Genomic DNA, 19,055 nt, shown 5'->3' on the forward strand with positions numbered 1-19,055 from the left:
GGGGATTCTTGGTTGGTGGGAGGCTTCCTTCTTTTGGCGATGGTGTGATGCTGAGGGTGGGGTGTGGTGGGAGGATGATGGGCATGTAGGCTATACTGCCAGAATGAGGCATTGTGAGCTGCCTCCTGGGAATGTACTTTCCTTGTCTCTCCCTCCATCCTGCTCCTGCTAGTGACCTTGGTGGAAGGGGCTGGAGGTTGGAAAGGGGGAAGATGCTGATGAGTGACCTCAATCTACAGCCTTAAACTCCAGGCGCAGATTTGTTTCCACGCGTAGCAAAGTTCCCAGATGTCAGGGACACAGTTCCCAGGTTCCACACGCATCCCCCAGGTAGCCCGACTCATCACGGCCGGGATGAGGAAGGAGCTCGGGAGTGTTGGGCAATCGTGTCCTTTCCCGGGGAGGCGGTACCTGGGCTTATTCACTGGGCGGGTCGCGGCGCGCTCAGGCCAAGTCTGGTTTCACCCGCGTTCTTCTCGGTGCTGCGGCTAGAGCTGACTCGGAGACCCGGAGCTCTGCCTTCCTCCCTATCTCCTACCCCTCATCTTTCACGAGGGACCCGGGGTTTCCTCTTGTCTCCGGGAAGCCACAGGCTGAGAGCTCCCATTCCTTGGGGCGGGAGTGCCCTCTAGAGCGAGGGAGGAGGAGGGCGGGGCCGAGAGGTCCAGCCAATGAGGAGTGAGCCCCCTGCACCTTGAGGAGTCGGGCTGGGGCAGCGCAGGATCCACAGGTATTTCTGCGTTTGAGTGTGAGTGTGTTTCTTCCTGAGAAGCTCTCTCCCGTCTAAGGGACTGGACTCTACCACAGGGAGTATTAAGATCAGGAGATTTCCTCTGCCCTAGAACTGGGGCATTCCTGCCCGCCTCCTGTACTCCCTTTGCCCCATCCCTAACTGGGAAGGAATTCTCTACACTAGACGCTTCCATGTGAGTTAGTAATTCTTGGTTCTACCGTTCCTGGATGGATCTTACTTGCTCCTTCTATAAAGGCAGGTGTTAATAATCCTATTTTACAGGATTAAAGTGAGGATTAGATAAGATTGCATGTGTGTCTACACAGGCCGTGCAAGTAGTAGGACCTCAACGAAGTCCATTTGCCCAGGGTAATAGGACAGTGGCGCTGACCCATTCAATGAGCCTCTGATGTGTAACCCGAGATGGCTGCTCAGGGCCCTGGCCCTCAGGGGTCCACAAAACACTGGTAGAGATGTTGGGGACACAGCACGGTGGGGTGGGTGCTTCCCCTGGAGAGTGAGCGTGGTTGAGTGTGTTCATCATCAGTGTCTCTCGCAGGGCCCCATCCACGTGCTCCTCGTTGGTGTCCTGGGACCGCGGGAGGATGCTACCATGGCTTCTTGTCTTCTCTGCTCTGGGTCTTGGGGCCTGGGGTGAGTTTTCTTTCACTGAACAAGATAACAGCTGAGAAGGGCCATCCTTTAATCTCATGATAGAATTTCTTTAAACATTTACCCTCTCTTAGGGAGAAAGAGTAGCTTTGCCTTTAAAACACTTGAGTCTATAGATCTGGGTTCAAATCCTTGTCTTGCATCTAGCCATGACTTTAAACAAGTCATTCAGTTCCTTGAAACCTTAATTTCCCCACCTGAAAATTGAGATAAGTTTTATTATCTCCTCAACTTATTAGGAAGATTAAGCAACAAAATGCATGTGAAGGATTTAGTGCTTATGTAGTAAGAGTACTGATTGTATTTGCATTATTACGTCAATCATAACCTACAGCTCGCATTTGTGCTTGTCAATAAGAGAAAGTTCCTTGGGGGCTGGGATGGCCGTCGACACCATCCCCTACAGTCCTTCATACAGGAGCACGGGCACAGCAGATGCCCCCCAGATAAATCCTGGCTCCACTGAGTTGATTCATGCAGGTAATTTTAGTTCCTTCTTCACATACTCGTCCCATTGCCTCTATTAGGTAGAGAGTTCATACAGTGGAGGACTTGTGGTTTTGAAGTACCTGGATACATTTTTGGGTTGCTTTTTGCCATTTTTGTGTATAGATGCAGCTCATGGGGAAAGGATAGTATTTTCATCTCCCTGCCCTTGGCTATCTAACTGTCCATCTGGGGAATTACCTGGAGTTGGCGTTGGAGGAAGCCATGCCATACGATGCTATAGGAAGTGGTTCTCTTGTCATCACAGAGGGGTTTCCTGGAGGGCACTCGGGGTTTGGGGAGGCAGAGTGGCCACGGAGTGGAGGTGGCCGTTTCTGGCCAGAGCCAGTGACATTGTGATGGCTGGTAGTGGGGTTCTCTGAGGACCGATGCAAAGTGGAATGTTCTCTTGCAGGCAATTTCACCTGGAATGAAATGCAAGCTAAAGGTGTTTCAGAGGGGCTTTGGTACCTGTTTGGCAATATTTCCCAGCTTATTGAAAAAGGCCAACTGGGTAGGCAATGGTGAGGAGGTTTGGGGACTGGCTGGGGTTTCTCATATGGTCAGAAACGTTTTTCAGGTCTTCACAGCCACACCGTGGCTGAGATGGGGGTGAATGGGGTTGGGACCCAGAGAGGGACCCTGGCAAACCACCTGTACCGATTGTCCTGGTCCTGGAGATATTGGGGTGGTGTGGGGAGGGGATAGAACCCCAGCAAGGGAGACAGCCTCTGCACTCAGGGGCCTCTTAGTCTGAAGATGGAGACCTGTGTCCTGCCTTCAGTGAGTCCTTGGTCTGAGGGGGAAGCAGCTGCTGCCAGGATGGAATCTTTAGGAAGAGGACCACATATAGCCCCCTTTGGGGTCCCTGGGGCAGTACCAAAGACACAGTCAGTCACAGAGAAAGCAGGGCACACTGAGGGCATAAGGGCTGAGGGGAAACAAAGACTTAGGCTCAGGGTGTCCCCCAGGGGTGAGCAGGTGAGGAGGAGGTGCTCCTTGAACTGGGGACAGAGCAGGGAAGGAGCATACAGAGGGGATGAGGTAGCGGAGCATCTGGGCTTCTCTGGCTGGTGTGGACCCTGTGTTAGGGTGAGTGTAGGTAAGATGGGATATGGAGGTGTGACAGGGCGGGTATGCCTGCTGAAGGCCCCCCTACGGGTTCTCCTTGCCTTGTGGGTGGACACACCCCGAAAGGGCAAGTTCAGGACAGCCCAGGAGGCCAATGTGGCAGTGCTGGGGCAGGGTGTTCTAGAGGACGTCCCTGTGGCTCCCCCACAGGTGTCTCCACCACGGTATCCCGCAAGGAGTGGGGGGCAGAAGCTGTTGGCTGCAGCACTCTGCTGATGGGGCCAGTGGATTTCCTCATCGTGCACCACATCCCTGGACTGGAGTGTCACAACCAGACCGTCTGCAGTCAGAGGCTGCGAGCACTGCAGGCCCACCATGTCCACAGCAACCACTGGTGTGACCTGGCCTACAAGTAAGAGGCTGGGCCTGGGGCTGGAGGCCTGCGGCCAAAGCCGCTCCACCTTAGGGGTTTCTCCCATATCTTTCCATCTCTGTTTAAACTCATTTTCTGAGTTGTGGTTTTATTGGTTTTACGGTGAATAAAATACTTTAAAAACCCACAAAATTCCAAATCCTCCAGAATTTTCTATGAGGTCCCTGTTTCTGAGATTTCTCAAAAGGTAGGAAGGAAGGTTAATTCTAACTACAAATCTACCCTTTTCCAAACCTGGTTCACACAGCCCCTCACAGGTTGGAGATGATTGCATATACTTGAGTACCTGTGCCCCCTGAGAATTCTGGTTGGTTGGTAGGACCAGTGTAACTATCTCCATTCTGCAGCTGAGAGGACTGAATGGAGGGAGGTTGTTTGATGTCCTCAAAGTCCTGCAGCTATGAAGTTGCAGAGGCCAAACTGGCTCAAAACTGTCTCTATGCCCATTGCATGTTCCACCCCACCACAGGGGGTGGGGCTTGGTGAGACAATTTTCCATCTGTTATTCTAATGTCACCGATGTTGACCCTATACTTTGGCTAAACTGTGGACGGTTCCTGTACGTGCTAATGGTTTCCCACCTCAAGTGCTCACTGCTCTCTGCTTTTCTGCTTCAGGGCTTTTCACTAAGTCCCTGGTGGTGAGGGGAGTTGAGGTCCCCTGGGGGATCAGAGTTGGTGGATAAATCCCTTAGCCCTTAGTCCTTCTGAGACACAATTCTAAGGTACATCTACATGGGTTCCTAGAAGGACCACTGGGAGGACTGAGTCAGCCCAATTCTGTATGATTTGCTGGGTTTCGTCCTTCTGTTTCAACTTTCCTTGTTCCCTCACTCTGTCCTCTGGGATCCCCTTTCAAATAAACTGCTTACATCCAGGCCCTTCTCTCAAGTGCTACTTCATGAGAAGTCTACCTAAGTCAGTGACTTTGGCAGTGAGAAATCAAATGAGCAGCATGTGTGGAGATTACACAGGCAGCAGGCATTTTGGAGGAGAGAGGAGAACCATGGAGTGTGGGGGTGGAGGAGAATTTTACATTGTGTGATTGGGTCTGTGTTGGTTACTCTTGAGGGTTCAGGACCTCTCCTCTTTCCAAGCATGCAGGGTGATTTATATAAAACCCAGGCTTCTGAACAAAGGAGGGAGGGAAAGAGCATGGGAGTGGGTCCTTCTGAATTCTAAGGACTAATACAAAGGACTCATTCTATCCTTTGGGAAAAGTCCTTGCAAATTCCTTTTTTGTGAATATGGCTTAAGCCCTTCTACCGTTTAGACTGGGTAGATGGTTTCCTCTGGTTTCTTCTCACGGGAATGTGCCATGCAACCAGCCATTAAACCTGTATTTCCTTGATTGGCAGCTTCCTGGTTGGGGATGACGGTGGGGTGTATGAAGGCGTTGGCTGGAACACTCAAGGCCGGCACACCCAAGGCTACAACAACATCTCCCTGGGCTTTGCCTTTTTTGGCCCCAAAGAAGGTAACAGTCAACTCCAGTCGACACTTCTCCAAAGAGTTGTCTGTATCATTCTTTGTCCCCTTCTCTCATCTGACTCTCCTGTCTTTTCACCCTTTATCATACTCATCTGGTGATCTGCTGTCTCTTGGAATTCTCCCTTGTCTTCCATGAAGTGGCATTCTGATGTTTCTCCATCTATTGCTCTGTCTTCCTTCTCAGCCTCGATGCGGACTCTTCTTCTGGCCATCTCATAGTGAAGAAGTGATCCAACCTTCTGTCTGCAGCCCTGTTCTCCTCTGGCTCTTGTCTTGGAAGGATCCAGCCTTCAGCTCTCACTTCTATGTCAGTGACTACCACCTGCTCTTCTCTAACCCTGACATTTCTGTGGTGCCAGATTGTCCTTTCCAACTTCCTGCCAGATACCTCCTCCTTCCATTTTTCTCACACCTAGATGTTCTGTACATTTTTTTTGAACCATTCTGAGGGCTCCAGTCTCTGAAATCCCTTCCACTTTCTTCTAGTGAGAGATTCTTATCACTTACCTCCAAATCCTAACATACACGGCCTAAGGCTATTCCATTGAATCTGTGCACCCCTTACTGTTAACAAAGCTCTTACACATCTAGTTTCTCATTATCTCCTCCCAATGCCATTTGAGATAGCCCACATAGGTATCCAGACGGTGAGGGGGAGTTAGCAAATAAGTTCTTATACTCAGGTGCAGCCTGAGTTTCAGTGGAGTAAATGACACAGGTGACACAGCTATAAGGAGAGGAATCAGAACAAATCCCATATCTTCTATTTCTAACTCCTGGGTGTTTTTCAGCATACAGTGGGGCTCTTTGTGATCAGCCTGGTTTGTTTTTCATGAGTACTCATTGTGATCCCGGCATCCGTTTGTTAACTGTGGGATCTTAAGCAAGTTGCTTAACTTCTTGGAGCCTCAAGGTCCTTTGCATGAATAACGGGGCAAATAATAGCATCTACTGCAGAGGTTTGTGGTGAAGATTAAATGAGTTAATGCGGATGGAGAGCCTGGCACATGCCTGGGGGACTGAAGCTGGGGTCCTTATCAATAGGAAACCCTGACCTGGCCAGGTGGACACCCCTGAGCGTGGTGCTGGCTCTCAGCACTACCAGACAGAGAGGGAGAGAGTGAATGAAGTCTCACCCTGGGCCACTGAGAGCTCTGTCCAGCTGGATCCTTGACCTTCGGGCTCTCCAGCCTGGGGGATGAGCCTGTTCCCCTTTCTTCCCCTTCAACAGCTATGCCGGGGCCGGCAAGGCATCTCATCCTCCCCTTGAAGCTCCCCTGAGACTCAGGCCAGATTGGGGTTCTCACAGACTGTGCTCTCTGCCAGGCCACAGTCCCAGCCCTGCTGCCCTGTCAGCCATGGAGGGCCTAATCTCCCACGCTGTCCGGAAGGGCCACCTGTCACCCGGGTTTGCTCAGCCACTTCTTGTGAAAGGCGAGAACTGTCTGGTGCCTCCGCAGAAGGCAAGTCTGAAGAAAGGTAAGACCTTCGACCCCACCTGGCCCTCCCTCCAGACTCATCCCCCGCTAACTCCCACACGCCCTTGGGGGTGGCCTTTCTAGCTGGGCTCTTGCTGGATCCCTTCTGACAGCAAAAGTGCCAACCAGCTTCTGAAACTTTAGGATGAACACTCCTTGAGAAGGGACCCTGAGGACCCCTCTTTATCCTTCAGATCCCTAGAAGGATAGAGCCATGGCATTGTCCCTGATGTAATATGTATACACACTCATATTTTCAATCACTCAGCAATAATTTACTGAGCACCTGCTAGGCAGTGAGGATATATCAAAGAAAAAAACACATAAAACTCCTGCCCTCACGAAGTTTCAATCTAGAGGGCAGAGAAAGACAATAAGCAAATAAGTAAAATATTTGATAGGTTATATGGTGAAAAGTGCTAGGGAGAAAAAAAAAGCCCAGAGATAGAGAGGATATATTTATATGCACATTTATATATTAGTATGCATATGCACAAATACGTAAACACAAACACACTCCTTTTTGAATATGAAAACTAGAACAACAGTGATAGACTCAAGTGCAGAGCTAGATACTATTAATAAACAGTGACATCAAAAACAGTACAGTAAAGCAAAAACAGTAAAGCACTTTCCACCTTTTCTTGGATTTTTTTAATTTAAAAATTAATCCATTTTATGAAATCTCTGAATAAATTTGATCTTTGCTTTTGAAATGATGCCATCTGTCAATATTAATGATCCGTTGTGTTGACAGAGAGATTTATGGATTACGAATGACTCTCAAAGTCATGCATTCAAATGAAAATTCAGCTGGTTTCCCCCAAAAGACCTTGTCATACACATGCACACACACTCACACGTACATGCCTGCATGCTTGTAAAAATCATGTAGATAAATTAGGACACTTTGTCCTTGGAATAAAATATCCATTTCCCCTTGGATCAACACTCCCTTTGTCCTTTGGGTTCTGTTGGTTGTTGTCAGAGCTTGTAGCTCCTTGTTTCCTGTCCCTTGGGGCAGGAATACCCAATTCCCAGGTGGGTCATTCTGAGAGTTCCCAGGCACTGTTGGGTCAGGTTAGATACCCAGAGAGTGGTGGGGATGTCCTGGGGATGCTGAGGATTGTGTTGACCTTCAGCTGTGGGCAGTGGGTGGTTGACAGATGGGTGGACAAAACGAATCTCCCGTATCCATGTCTTTTGCCCCACACAGCTTGCCCCAGCATTGTCCCGCGTTCTGCTTGGGAGGCCGGGGAGATCCACTGCCCCAGGATGAACCTCCCAGCTAAGTATGTCATCATCATCCACACTGCGGGGAGAACGTGCAACCTGTCTGATGAGTGCCGCCTGCTGGTCCGCGACATCCATTCCCTCCTCAGGGACAGATACGGCTCATGTGACATTGGGTATAAGTAAGTGGTCCTGAGGGCACGTGGCCTTCTTTTCTTTTGGGGGCAGAAACTGTATTATAGAAGGGAAGAGGAAAGGGAACCAACATTTATGGAGTGCTCACCGTAGGAGAGGGACTTTAGGTAGGACCACGTTGACTTCTCACACAATCTTGGGTGGGTCTTTAGGACATAGTCAAGGTGGTGGTCATTCCCCCCGAGCATGTTCTCCAAATGTGTACTTTAAAGGTAACACATTGACATGATGGAGGCCAAGACCCTGCTGAAAATGTAGTAGAGGAAGTAGTACACATGCAAGATCGTTAACCTGTAGAAAAGACAAGTGAAAGACTGTCTCTTCTTTATGGAATCACCTCCCCATTACTCAGGGGCGCAGGCCCTGACTCAATTTGGTGACAACCTGAAACTCGCTCCCCCTCATGTTAGAGAACTGCTTTCCTTCTGGCTAAAAAAACTGCCCATCTTCACGGGAGCATATCTTCTCTGTCTGAAGGCGGGGAAAGAGACCAGATACTGTCTTTTGATTTTTTTAATCCAAGATCCATGATTCTTTAAAATAGAACACCCTGACCTGAAAAAAGGGTAGAAACTTATTGAACAATGCTTTCAGAGCTTTCAGATAAGACATCTGGAGTTAGACTCCCTGTATAGCATATTTGTCCACATCAATAAAGTGAGCCCTTTTCTCTGGGTGTTTTTCATTTGATGAGTGGATTTTAGTTCCTACTTGCCCCTAATCCAGACACCTTTGTGCAAGGTGCAACCTGCACAGCTGTACGCAGTGGCCCGGTGTAGGTAGATTTCCAATTACTTGGCATATACTTCTGGGCTGGCAGCCTCTCTTCTCTCCATCCCAATTTTAGTAGCGACCTGTCTAAGATAGGAGAAAACTTTTCCTCCAAGATCTATAAAGTGATTTGCTAGGTCCTACCACGCTGATTAATCTTTAACTAGAGTGACTACTAGAAAATTGACCATAAATTTGGAAATTCTAAACTGGAAAACGGTAGTGGCTGAGGGATGTCCTTTTCCTTTTGCATTTCAGTTTCAGAGGACAGTTACCCATCCCTTGGCTTTTGATCCTTTATCATGCTCCCTCCACCTTAACTTTCTCGATAGTGTTATTTCCTTACCCTGAGAAGGCTGTAGTCAGGATTAAACACTCACTTGTTTCTAAATCATAATTCATTGAAAACACAGGTGCCTACTGTGGGCCAGCCACTAGGCAAAGCTCTGGAGGCACTGTCAGCTGTAGCACAGATGGGCTCTTGCCTTCATGGTGAAGGGAGAAAGAGAATCAAACAATAGGTCCTAATGACAGCATTATGATAGAGGATGCACAGGTTACAATCAGCAGGCGTTTTTTGCCCCTGCCTCAGTTGCCCGGAGAACGGGTGGGAAGGAAGCGCTTCCTGAAGGGTGAATACCAGCTGGTCCTAAAGGGTGAGTGAGGGCTGGTCAGAAAGGGGGGGGGGTGGTGGTGTTGGAGGCAGAGGGGACAGCCTGCAGAGAGGCCTGGGTTCCTGCCTCAGAATGGTGCCTTGGAGGAGCTAAAGGAAGTTTAGTGTGATAAAAATAGATGCGAAAGAAGGGTGTGGTGAGAACCTGGGCTGGGAGGCAAATGGATCCTTATTGTGATATATGCTGCAAGTTATGGAGTTTGAACTCTGTGTGCTGCCTTTGGAAGGGACAGTGCACTGATCTGGGTGAGAGGGGATGGTGACATGGCCTGGCTGGTCATGGAGAGGAGTGGAGGAATGTAGGAGGTTGATGGAGGTTGATGGTTACAGACTCGGCTGCAGGGATCGAGCAGAAAGAGTGGTTGGGAGACAGTTAGCGACAGTTGATTAATGAGTGGGTGAGGTGAGTGGGCTGAGGGCCACATTCCTGGCTGGAGCCAATGGTTGGCTGGGTGAGGGGGAGTCTTCCACCAAGATGGTGAGCCTGGGAAGAGGGAACAGGTGGGGAGGTAGATGGGCCCAGCAGTGGACATTCGGCCTTTCGTAGATGGGGTCTCAGTTTCCCCAGGCTGCCATAACCAAATTCCTGCAAACCAGGTGGCTTAAATCAACGGAAGTTTATTCTCTCACAGTTCTGGAGGCTAAAATTCCAAAATCCAGGTGTCAGCAGGGCCACGATCCCTCTGAAATCTGTAAGGGAGTCTCCTTCCCTGCATCTCCCTAGCTCCTGGCAGTCTGCCCACGATCTTTGGTGTTCCCTGGCTTGCTGATGCAGCCCTAGGCTTTCTGCCTCTGTGCTCACATAGTGTCCTTCTCTCCTGTGTCTGTCTGTGTTGTCCAAATTTCTCTCTTCTTATAAGGACACCAGTCATATTGGATTAGGGCCCACTCTTCCAGTCTAATCTCATTTAACATAACTAATTTTGTCAGCAATGACCCTATTTCCAAATAAGGACACAGTTTGAAGTACTTGAGTTAGGACTTCAACATATCTTTATAAAGGACACAATCCAACCAATAGATGGCAGCTGAAGCTAAGGGAGTGGATGGATTTGTCCTGGGAGAGTGTGTCAAGAGAGATGAGAAGAGAGCTTGTGGAAGAGTCCTGAGGAACCCCACATTTAAAGAAAGGGTGCAGAAAGATGAGGTACAGCAGCCAGAGAAGAAGGAAGCCAGGGGAGGGTGATGGGATGGATGGTAAAGGAAGAGACTGGAAAAGGTGAGAGGGATCGACAGGGTCGAATCCACAGAGAGATCAAGTAAGATGAAGTTGTAAATGTGTTCGCCGTGTTTAGTAGTAAGGGGGTCACTGGCCACTGGTGAGGTGGTGGGGGGGAAGGTTAGCATGTAGGGACTGAAAGCTGTCACTCTCTTCTGCACAGACTCTGAGCTACTTGTGGGCAGCAGTGATGAGCTGGAGCCAGTCCATCAGCAAGCACCAGCTCATGAGAGCCAACTGCTAGAGATTAAGGAAGTTTTCAAGCTGGTTGTTAAATCATTGGTGGCTTGAAATTGGCCGTGGTGGGAGTATTTACACCACAGAATCAGGGCTTCTCTTGTTCCCAAGAGCTGGCTTGCTAGCACACCACTGGAAAGGACCCTGTCTTATTTGTCTCTGTAGCTCAGTGCTTGGCTCCTAATAGATACTCAGTCATCGGGTAAAGATGTGAATGAATGAATGCATGAGCAAATGGATGATACAATTCCTGGTTCCTGGGGAGCTCTCTCTCACGCTCATCTCCATTTCTCCCTGCGGTTCTCTAGCTTCCTTGTGGGCCAGGACGGTGCTGTTTATGAAGGGGTGGGCTGGAATGTCCAAGGCTCCCACACCCCCGGCTACAACGACATCGCCCTGGGCGTCGCCTTCATGGGCACCTTCACAGGTAAGCAGGTGCTTTGGGCAGTGGGGTAATTGTACAGCGTGTGGGGCAGAGTCTCTGAGCAACACAGAAGATAAAGGCACCAGGCACAGGCACCACTTTAGGGCCTGCATATGCCGGATTCGCGCAGAGTCAAATGTGACATTTGACTAAGAGAGGTATGACCCGAGATGCCCCCTGACAGAATGTGCACCCTAAATCCACCTCTGTCACACCCAGACCAATGTTGCTTTTCTTCTTGTACCCGAGATAGGTGTGGGAGAGGGGAAAAGATCATTGTGCACATTTTTAGCAAGGTCAGCTAGTATAGCGTCTCTTAGTTACCATGTCAACAATGTGGGTTGCCTGCTTTATTTTGCCAAAGCCACAGGTAAGCTGGTGTCTCTGCATTGAGAGTGCGCACTGTGAATTGTCATTGCTCAGAGTTCTCTACAGGGGTGTGTTTAGACTCAGGGACCTTTCGTTTTGACTCTGGAAGGAGGAGGCCATGTCACTGGGGCTGGTTCAGGCTGATACTCAAATGGGCATTGGGGGAGGATGGGGAGATGCCCCAGTAATTGTCCTGAACACAGGGCTGGGGCACTGGGCTTGGGCATGTGAAGGGTGCAGGAAACACCCTGTGCCTAAACCAGAGCTTCTCAACCTCAGCACTGTTGACATTTTGGGGCAGATAATTCTTTGTTGTGGACGGCTGTTTCCAGACATTGCCAAATTCCCCAGAGAGCTTAAATTGCCTCTGGTTGAGAAATGCCAGGCTAAATGTTGGCATATCCATGGAGTAATTGTATATTTTACCCAAGGCTCTCCCCATTTGATTCAGGTTTCTACTGGGGTGCTAAGAAAAGCTTATCTATATATCTATATCTATATCATATCTGTATCTATATCTGTACATCTCTATCTATATCTATCTATCTATCTTTCTCTCATGTATCTAGTTTTCCAGAAGAATTTTGGTGCTGAGCAATCTGAGGTCTTGATGCCTTGTTTTCCGTCTGTCTATGGGGCGGTTGCCAACAGTGGAATATACCAGCTTGGGGGTAGTGGTGGGTGGTGTCCAGGAGTTTGTCCCTCTGGAATATCCTGTGGCGGATGGGCCACTTGTATTTTGCAGGTTCTCCACCGAATGCTGCAGCGCTGGAGGCAGCCCAGAACCTGATCCAGTGTGCGGTGGACAAGAAGTATTTGACTCCCAACTACCTTCTGGTGGGACATAGTGATCTCAGCAGCACCCTGTCCCCGGGGCAGGCTTTGTACAACATCATCAGAACCTGGCCTCATTTCAAACACTGAGGGAGGGAGGCCCCTGCTGCTGCTGACACTGCCCCCTCCCCCGACTTCCAGGGCTCCTCTGTCCTCGCCCCATGCCCTGGCTCAGCTCCCTGCTGGTCTCCTCTCCCCTGCCAGCCCCATCCTGTCCCTCCTTCCTGAGGGCACTGTGATCCCGTCCTGTCCTGCTCACATCCTCCGGTGGCTCCCACACCCCGTAGCCCTCTGAGCCGGGGCCAGGCCTTCCTCTCTCCTCATCTTCCTCTCCCCTGGGCACCCACCTCTTACCCCAGGTGAGACCAGGGGCTGGGCCCCGTTTAACTTCTCTTTCCCTCTGTACTTGCCCCTACCCTGTTGTCTGCCTGGCAGCCCCCAACCCTCACAAGTGACCCAGATCCATGACACCTCTTGGAGGAAACGCCCCCAGTGCCCTCCTCCCTGCTCACATATGTACAAATTAGGACACAGCCCCTATATAAAGGGCTGCAGTTATTTATATACATGTCTGTTCTCTCTCGTGCATGGTGAATGTTGAGACTGGATTTATTCATCTCTGCATCGTCAGGACCTTGGCAGTGTCTGGAATGTAGTAGGTGCCATAGATGTTGAAGAAATGAGTGATTAAATGAGTGAGTGGATCCTGGCTCACCTTTCAAATTTGCTCCACCACGCCCTCCTTGGGGAAGCCTTCCTGGTCCCCTGCACCCGGCAGCGTTCTCTCTGTTCCTGTGCCCTCCCAGTCCGAGGCTGGGAGCTGGCTCTGGAGCTTGTCTGCAGGGGGGCTGTGCCTCTCAGGTCCATCTCCCCATCCTCCTAGAGCTCCCTGAAGGCAGGACCCTGAGCTCCTCCAGGCCCAGCCCAGGGCTGTGTCCACAGAAGCCACTCCATGCCTGCTCCCCTCCCCTTCCCTGGCTGGCCCCTCTGGGCGCTGGGCTGAATGAGATCCAGTGACTTGGAGCTCTGCAACCCTCCCTGCCTGGGCTCCTCTGTCCAGAGGCAAGCTCCATCCTTTCAGACAGGGAGAAATGCTGTCTGACAGAAGAGGACAGCTGGTTCCTGATTCCTCTGGTCCTGATATGGAAACAAAGGGAAGAAGAATGAGGGGAGGGACAGTAGAAGGAGCCAGAAACACTTCCCTTCAGTTAAAAATTTGTTTTTTCTTTCACGGTATGTCTTGGGTTTAAGTATGTATTCTTACCAATTGCAGCTACAAGCCTGCTCTAACACCCATTACTTGATATAGACATTTACCCCACAAAGTCTGTCTACCTGACCTCATGAGGCCTTGCCCAAGCCCATCTGTCATCGGCCTCAGGTCATCTCTGGTGGGGGGTGGAGGGGTTAGCCGCAGAGGGAATGATTCCCCTCATTGTCTAAAGAGGCCAGAGGCCCAGAGAGCCGTGGGTCCTTGCTGACCCACAGGGCTGGAGGGGAAACTAGTCCTCCAGGGCTGCTCTTAATCCAGTGCTCCCTGTGGAGGACGAAGGCTCCTTGAGGGCTCGCCTGACCTGCCGCCTCCCCTGTGGGCTGGCCTGGGCAGGAAGGACATCGTGGAGGACGTGAACTCTGGAAAAAAGCAATGCGAACAGGAAGCTGGATCTCACATCCCAGTGGACAGAGGTTCTAGGTGGAAGGCCTCTGTCTCTGGCTCTGTCACCTGTTCCCAGTCCACGGGCTCTTCCTTTCTCCAGTGCTGGTCACACGGGGGCTGTAGCCTCTTCCCTGCCCTTCCAGCCAACTCCACCCCTAAAGACGCCACAAGAATAATATTCTTTGATGTGGGCGATTACAGCTTCCTCCTTTGCTATTTCATTGATCTCTCACATAAAGGCAGAATGCTTGTCAGGAAACACGGCGCCAAGGCCAGTTGGGCAGTGCCCCCTCCAAGCAGGGGCCTCCTGTAGGCCTTTGCTATAGAGACATTCTTTTCCAGCTCCCCCAGGGAATCAAACTGGGTTTAAAATGGGCTCAATCATAATGTCCCCATTTGTGGGGGCTTTGTGAGGATCACCTGAAGTGATAAACAAAGAGGGCTTTGAAGAAGTAAGCACTCAAAAATTATAGATTATTATTTTTACCCTTTTGTGGGCTTTGGCTGGCAGGATGTGCCCTCCTGGGCAGCAATCTCAGCTTGCTGGTGGAGTCTGGCCCAGGCTGGGGTGGGGGGGTCTGAGCCCAGACCCGGGGAGCTGGACGGGAGGAGCTGGGCAGGCGTGAGGGAGCCCCCCACCACCTGTCCCCCGTGTGAGGGGAGGAGGTGCAGCCCTTCATTGGCTACTGGGCTGGCTCCACTTGAAGGAACCCTGGAGAGCCTCTAGTCTAATGGTTTTCAGAAATTGTAAGCAGGCATAAATTAAAATTTTCTTTCTTTTCCTTCCTTCCTTCCTTCCTTCCTTCTTTTCTGCTATTAACTTTTTTTTTAATTGGGGAAGTTGTAGGTTTACAGAAAAATCATGCAGAATATACAGAGGAAATTGTTCTTCAAACAAACTATTGCAAGGATTCACATAAAAAATGTAGAACAAGTTCAAATTCCTTTTTTTTTACAAAAATTCTGGGGTCCATAGAGATTAAGTGACTTGACCAGGTCGCACAGTGTTTCAAAAAGCTAAATACGCTCAAATTCTAAAACAACTCTCTGATCCTGAACATCTTTGTTCAAACATGTAGAAGGATCCTGAGTATAAACGTGTCAGCCTGGAATTCAATGCTTGGACAATCAGGACAAACCCACGTCCTTCCCACACCTGCCACACTGAGAACAAGAGCATCCCTGTACATAGCCACACGGATCCCCTCTCCCTCTGCCCCATGTTCACCTAAGTCACCCTTTCTACCGTATTTTCAAAGGTGGCTCTTCCAGAATGCTCCCTGCTTCTCCAGACCAGACAGGACACATCCCTCCTGCAAGTGCCTCTTTGTGGCTTTATCACTTCCCCTCTTGCCTCTCCCCTCCTGGCTCTGAGCCCCCCAGGGGCCTGCTTCACTCTTATCTCTCAGTGTCAACCGGGCCTGGCAAGCTGTGGGGTCCACATCAGTGTCTGTGGAATGAATGGATAAAAGCCAAGCTTAGGTGGGGCAGGGTGAGCAGAGAGGAAGTTTCTGAGCCTAGGAGGGCATTAGCTTTTCCCTCCGCTGGTTGTGGGACATTTGCCACAGAGTGGAAAATCTGGGTCTTCATGCTGCACTGAAACCACTGCCACCATTCGTTCATTCACCTATTCACAAAATATTTATTGAGCACCAACTATGAGCCAGATGTTATTTTAAGCACTTGAGATATGTGGTAGAGCAAAACAGACAAAGATCTCTGCCCTCATAGAACGTACATCCTAGTGGTAGAAGACAGACAATAAACAATAAACATAAAATAGCAAAAGTGTATACCATGTTGAAAGGTAAAAAGTGCTACTGAGAAAAGAGAAATAGAGCAGAGTGGGGGTTAGGAGCATGGGCAAGGGTTGTAATTTTAAATATTATAATCAGAATAGGCCTTATTGCAGAGGTGACATTTGAGCCAAATCTTGAAGAGGTTGAGGGAGATACATGAATATGTACCTGGTGGAAAGGAATTCCAAGGAGAGGAAACGGCCTTTCTGGGCACAGGCCTGGTGTGTGGTCCAAGTTGGCAGGAGCAGGGGAGGAAGGGGGAGAGTTGTCAGAGAGGAGAACTGAGCATTAAAGGGGCCAGACCATGTAGGACCTGGTAGATGATGTAAATACCTTGGCTTTTACTTTGAGAGTGAAATGGAAAGCTATAGGAGGGTTTTGAGTGGAGAAGAGACATGATCTAACTTAGGTTTTATAAGAACACTCTGGTTGCTGAGTTGAGAACAGATGGAATCATCAGCTTCTTATTAAATGAACACACACACAGCATGACATGTTAAAAATATTAGAGAAGATATTATTATGGGGATTTATTTGGGCAGTTTACAATTTATGAGTCAGGCAGCATCCAGACCACATGTGGAGTGGAAAGGGGGCGCTTAGGAGTAAAATGCAGAAGCAAGCGAGGAAATGTTCAGAAGAGCTGATGTTAAGTTTCCATTTTACATATGGAGGGTCTTACAGAGTGGGGAGCAGATAATACACTGATAGTACGGTGTGCTTGTCCATTCTCATAAGTTGTGTCTCCTGGACAGAAACTGGCTCATCACCAGGCATTACTTGCCTGCAATTCTGTAGGGTTCCATTTTCTCAATTTTCTCAGAAAGCCCCTGCAGGTCAATTGTTTTTGTCTTCTAGAAAATCCTTTCTTAGAGAGGGATCCCATCCAGCAATGTCCAAGGCAGGTGGCCATTTTATTTTACTTAACAAGCCCTGTCTGGGACATTTTCAGTTAGTGACAACTGAGGAAAGACTCCATCTCCATCACCATCCAGGGCTTCTGTGTCCTTCTGGCTGTTGTTGCTGCAGAGTCAGGCTGGGAGCAGCAGAGCCTGTGTGTCTTGCCCTCCCTCCTCTCTTAACTCCTTCTTTAATAAAGGAATCTTACCCTTCCCTGAGCTTTTGGCTTCCTGGGGACAAGCAGTCAGTTTCTCTCTCTCTCTTCTCTACCTTTTTCCATCTCTATATGAATTTCTCTCTCACTTTCTTTCTGTGTCTATCCGAACCCCAGAATATGGTAGCAGGCAGGAAAGAGTTGGAGGAGGGGCATGTGACTCTGGAACATGAACTCCCAAATCACCCCCACTTTGCACCCTGCTCCCTCTTATCCCCCTGCTAGCAATGCCAGAGAATGCCCCTGCCATCAAGTGGGCGGGTGGGAAAGACAGAGGGCACTGCTCTGGTGACAGATGCAGGTTCTCCCAGGTAGGACCTTCAGGATGTGGGGCCTTAATTACAGATTTGGAGCCGAAGGATGTGGTTGGTTGGGAAAAGGAACGTCTAAGGAATGTTGGGTGAGGGTCTGCTAGGGGATGTTCTACAGAGAGTCAGGGCACAAAGGGGTTCCTGAGGTTGGAGAACTGAGGAGTTCCTACTTAGGCAGGCTGGAGGCCCTTTGGGACCAACTCTCAACAGTGGCGGCAGGAACGTTTATTCATCCTTCAGTGCTTAGGTTAAAAGGCCATTTTCTCTTGGAGCCTTTCTGTGCCCAGCCCCCCCCCTCCCGACAAATTTAAAATCCTCTGGTTTTCTTTTTATTAACTTCTCTTTTTCTCAGAGCACTAACTGCAGTCCACATTTATGTTTCTCTCTGTATGTGTGCAGGTTTTATGGGCTGGCTCTCCCACTAGATTGTAAGCTGCATGGGGGCCTCTACCCCATTCACTGCCCTGTAGCAGCTCCTGGTGCAAAGTAGGTGCTCCCTAATGGTTTAAGTGATGACTTGCTGAATCCCAGGGTCTGGGGAACACACGCTGTGATTGTCTGTTGGCTTGTCTTGGAGCAGATGGCAAGTGAAGTGGGTTTGGTTGGGTCAGTACCCCGGTCCCCCGCCCAGCTCTCACTGGCTCATCATGGGGAAGGGGGGAGGGGACCAGGAGGAAACTGACCTGAGAAAGCAGACACCCTTCAAATTGGAAAATAGGAGGGGGCTGAGTGTTTACTAACATTTACTAGGTGCTTTCTGTGGTCAGACTCTCTGTGGGACCCCTGGTACGTGTGACTGCATTTAATCCTCAAGATGACTCTGCGGGTCAGGAATTGCCATTCTCTGATGACAGCTGGTGAAACCAAAGCTCATCTTAATGAGGTTAAGTGACTTTCCTAGGGTTGCACGGTTGGTTAGGTCTGAGCCAAGCTGAGAGTCACACCTAGGTATATTTGACTTTAAATCCCAGCAGAGTTATCCCAACCCAGGCTGCCTAACTGTTTGTCAATGTCCTTTTTAAAATGTGGTGACTTTATCAGCCCTAACCTGGAAAAAACCCAAATGTCATCAACAGTAAATGGATAGACAACTGTGGTATAATCATGCAATGGAATACTAATTAGACAGAACAAAACCATCAAAAACGAACAAACAAGCAAACAAAAAAACCCCAAAGGAAAGAACTGCAGAAACACACAGCAGCATAGATGAATTGCAAAAATATTATGTTAAATGAAAGTAACCAGACACTGCAGAGCACCTGTTGTTTGATTCCATTTATCCAAAATTTTATGAGTCAGAACTAATCTGCAGTGACAGAAAGCAAATGAGTCAAAATCCCAAAGTCTGGGGCTTGGGGTTCATAAGAATTATTGGGTTTGGTGAGGTTATTATTTGACATTTATTGACTGCAAAGGGTCATGAGAAAACTTTTTGGATGGTGGAAATATTCTATATCTTGATTGGTTTGCTGGTTATTCAAGAGTAAAAATTTGCCAAAGCTCCTTCAACTCTACACTTAAATGGAGAGCATTTTATTGTATGTAAACCTATTGTATGTAAATTACACTTCAGTTAAATTGATAAAATGCAGAGGCCAGAGAGGACAGACTATCCAGGTTCTTTGACTCAAGCAAACGCTAGCGGAACCATAGCTTCTCTTATGCCAAAATATGCTTCATCTAAATAAACTGATGCAAAAGAACATGGCTTGTGTCTGGGATAGGTCTGAATTCGTATTTGTAAAAACAATAGCAACAACAAACATGTTGACTGTACAGCCTGAGATTACAATGCCTGTCTTGGCAGCCGCATCTCAGCATTAGCTCCTTTAAACAAGCAGGTAATTAGAACT

At 49.0% G+C, this 19,055-nt stretch overlaps 1 protein-coding gene across 1 annotated transcript; it reads left to right on the top strand.

Annotated features, from left to right (window-relative positions):
* The first annotated feature begins 1,593 nt into the window (after window positions 1-1,593).
* On the top strand, window positions 1,594-12,952 carry PGLYRP4 (peptidoglycan recognition protein 4). The gene is made up of 8 exons (XM_037814327.1): window positions 1,594-1,885; window positions 2,307-2,405; window positions 3,173-3,374; window positions 4,753-4,871; window positions 6,212-6,364; window positions 7,580-7,778; window positions 11,000-11,118; window positions 12,230-12,952. The coding sequence occupies exons 1-8, from the start codon at window positions 1,786-1,788 to the stop codon at window positions 12,406-12,408; spliced, it is 1,170 nt and encodes a 389-aa protein (XP_037670255.1). The 5' UTR covers window positions 1,594-1,785; the 3' UTR covers window positions 12,409-12,952.
* The last annotated feature ends 6,103 nt before the right edge of the window (window positions 12,953-19,055 follow it).

Source organism: Choloepus didactylus, chromosome 2 (genome assembly GCF_015220235.1).
Source record: "Choloepus didactylus isolate mChoDid1 chromosome 2, mChoDid1.pri, whole genome shotgun sequence".
Classification (NCBI taxonomy): Eukaryota; Metazoa; Chordata; class Mammalia; order Pilosa; family Megalonychidae; genus Choloepus; species Choloepus didactylus.

Coding starts and splice junctions, on each gene's coding strand:
- PGLYRP4 (XM_037814327.1), top strand. CDS start 1,786: ATGGCCGTCGACACCATCCCCTACAGTCCTTCATACAGGAGCACGGGC. Junction 6,365..7,579: donor GAAGGCAAGTCTGAAGAAAG/GTAAGACCTTCG, acceptor TGCCCCACACAG/CTTGCCCCAGCATTGTCCCG. Junction 11,119..12,229: donor CTTCATGGGCACCTTCACAG/GTAAGCAGGTGC, acceptor TGTATTTTGCAG/GTTCTCCACCGAATGCTGCA.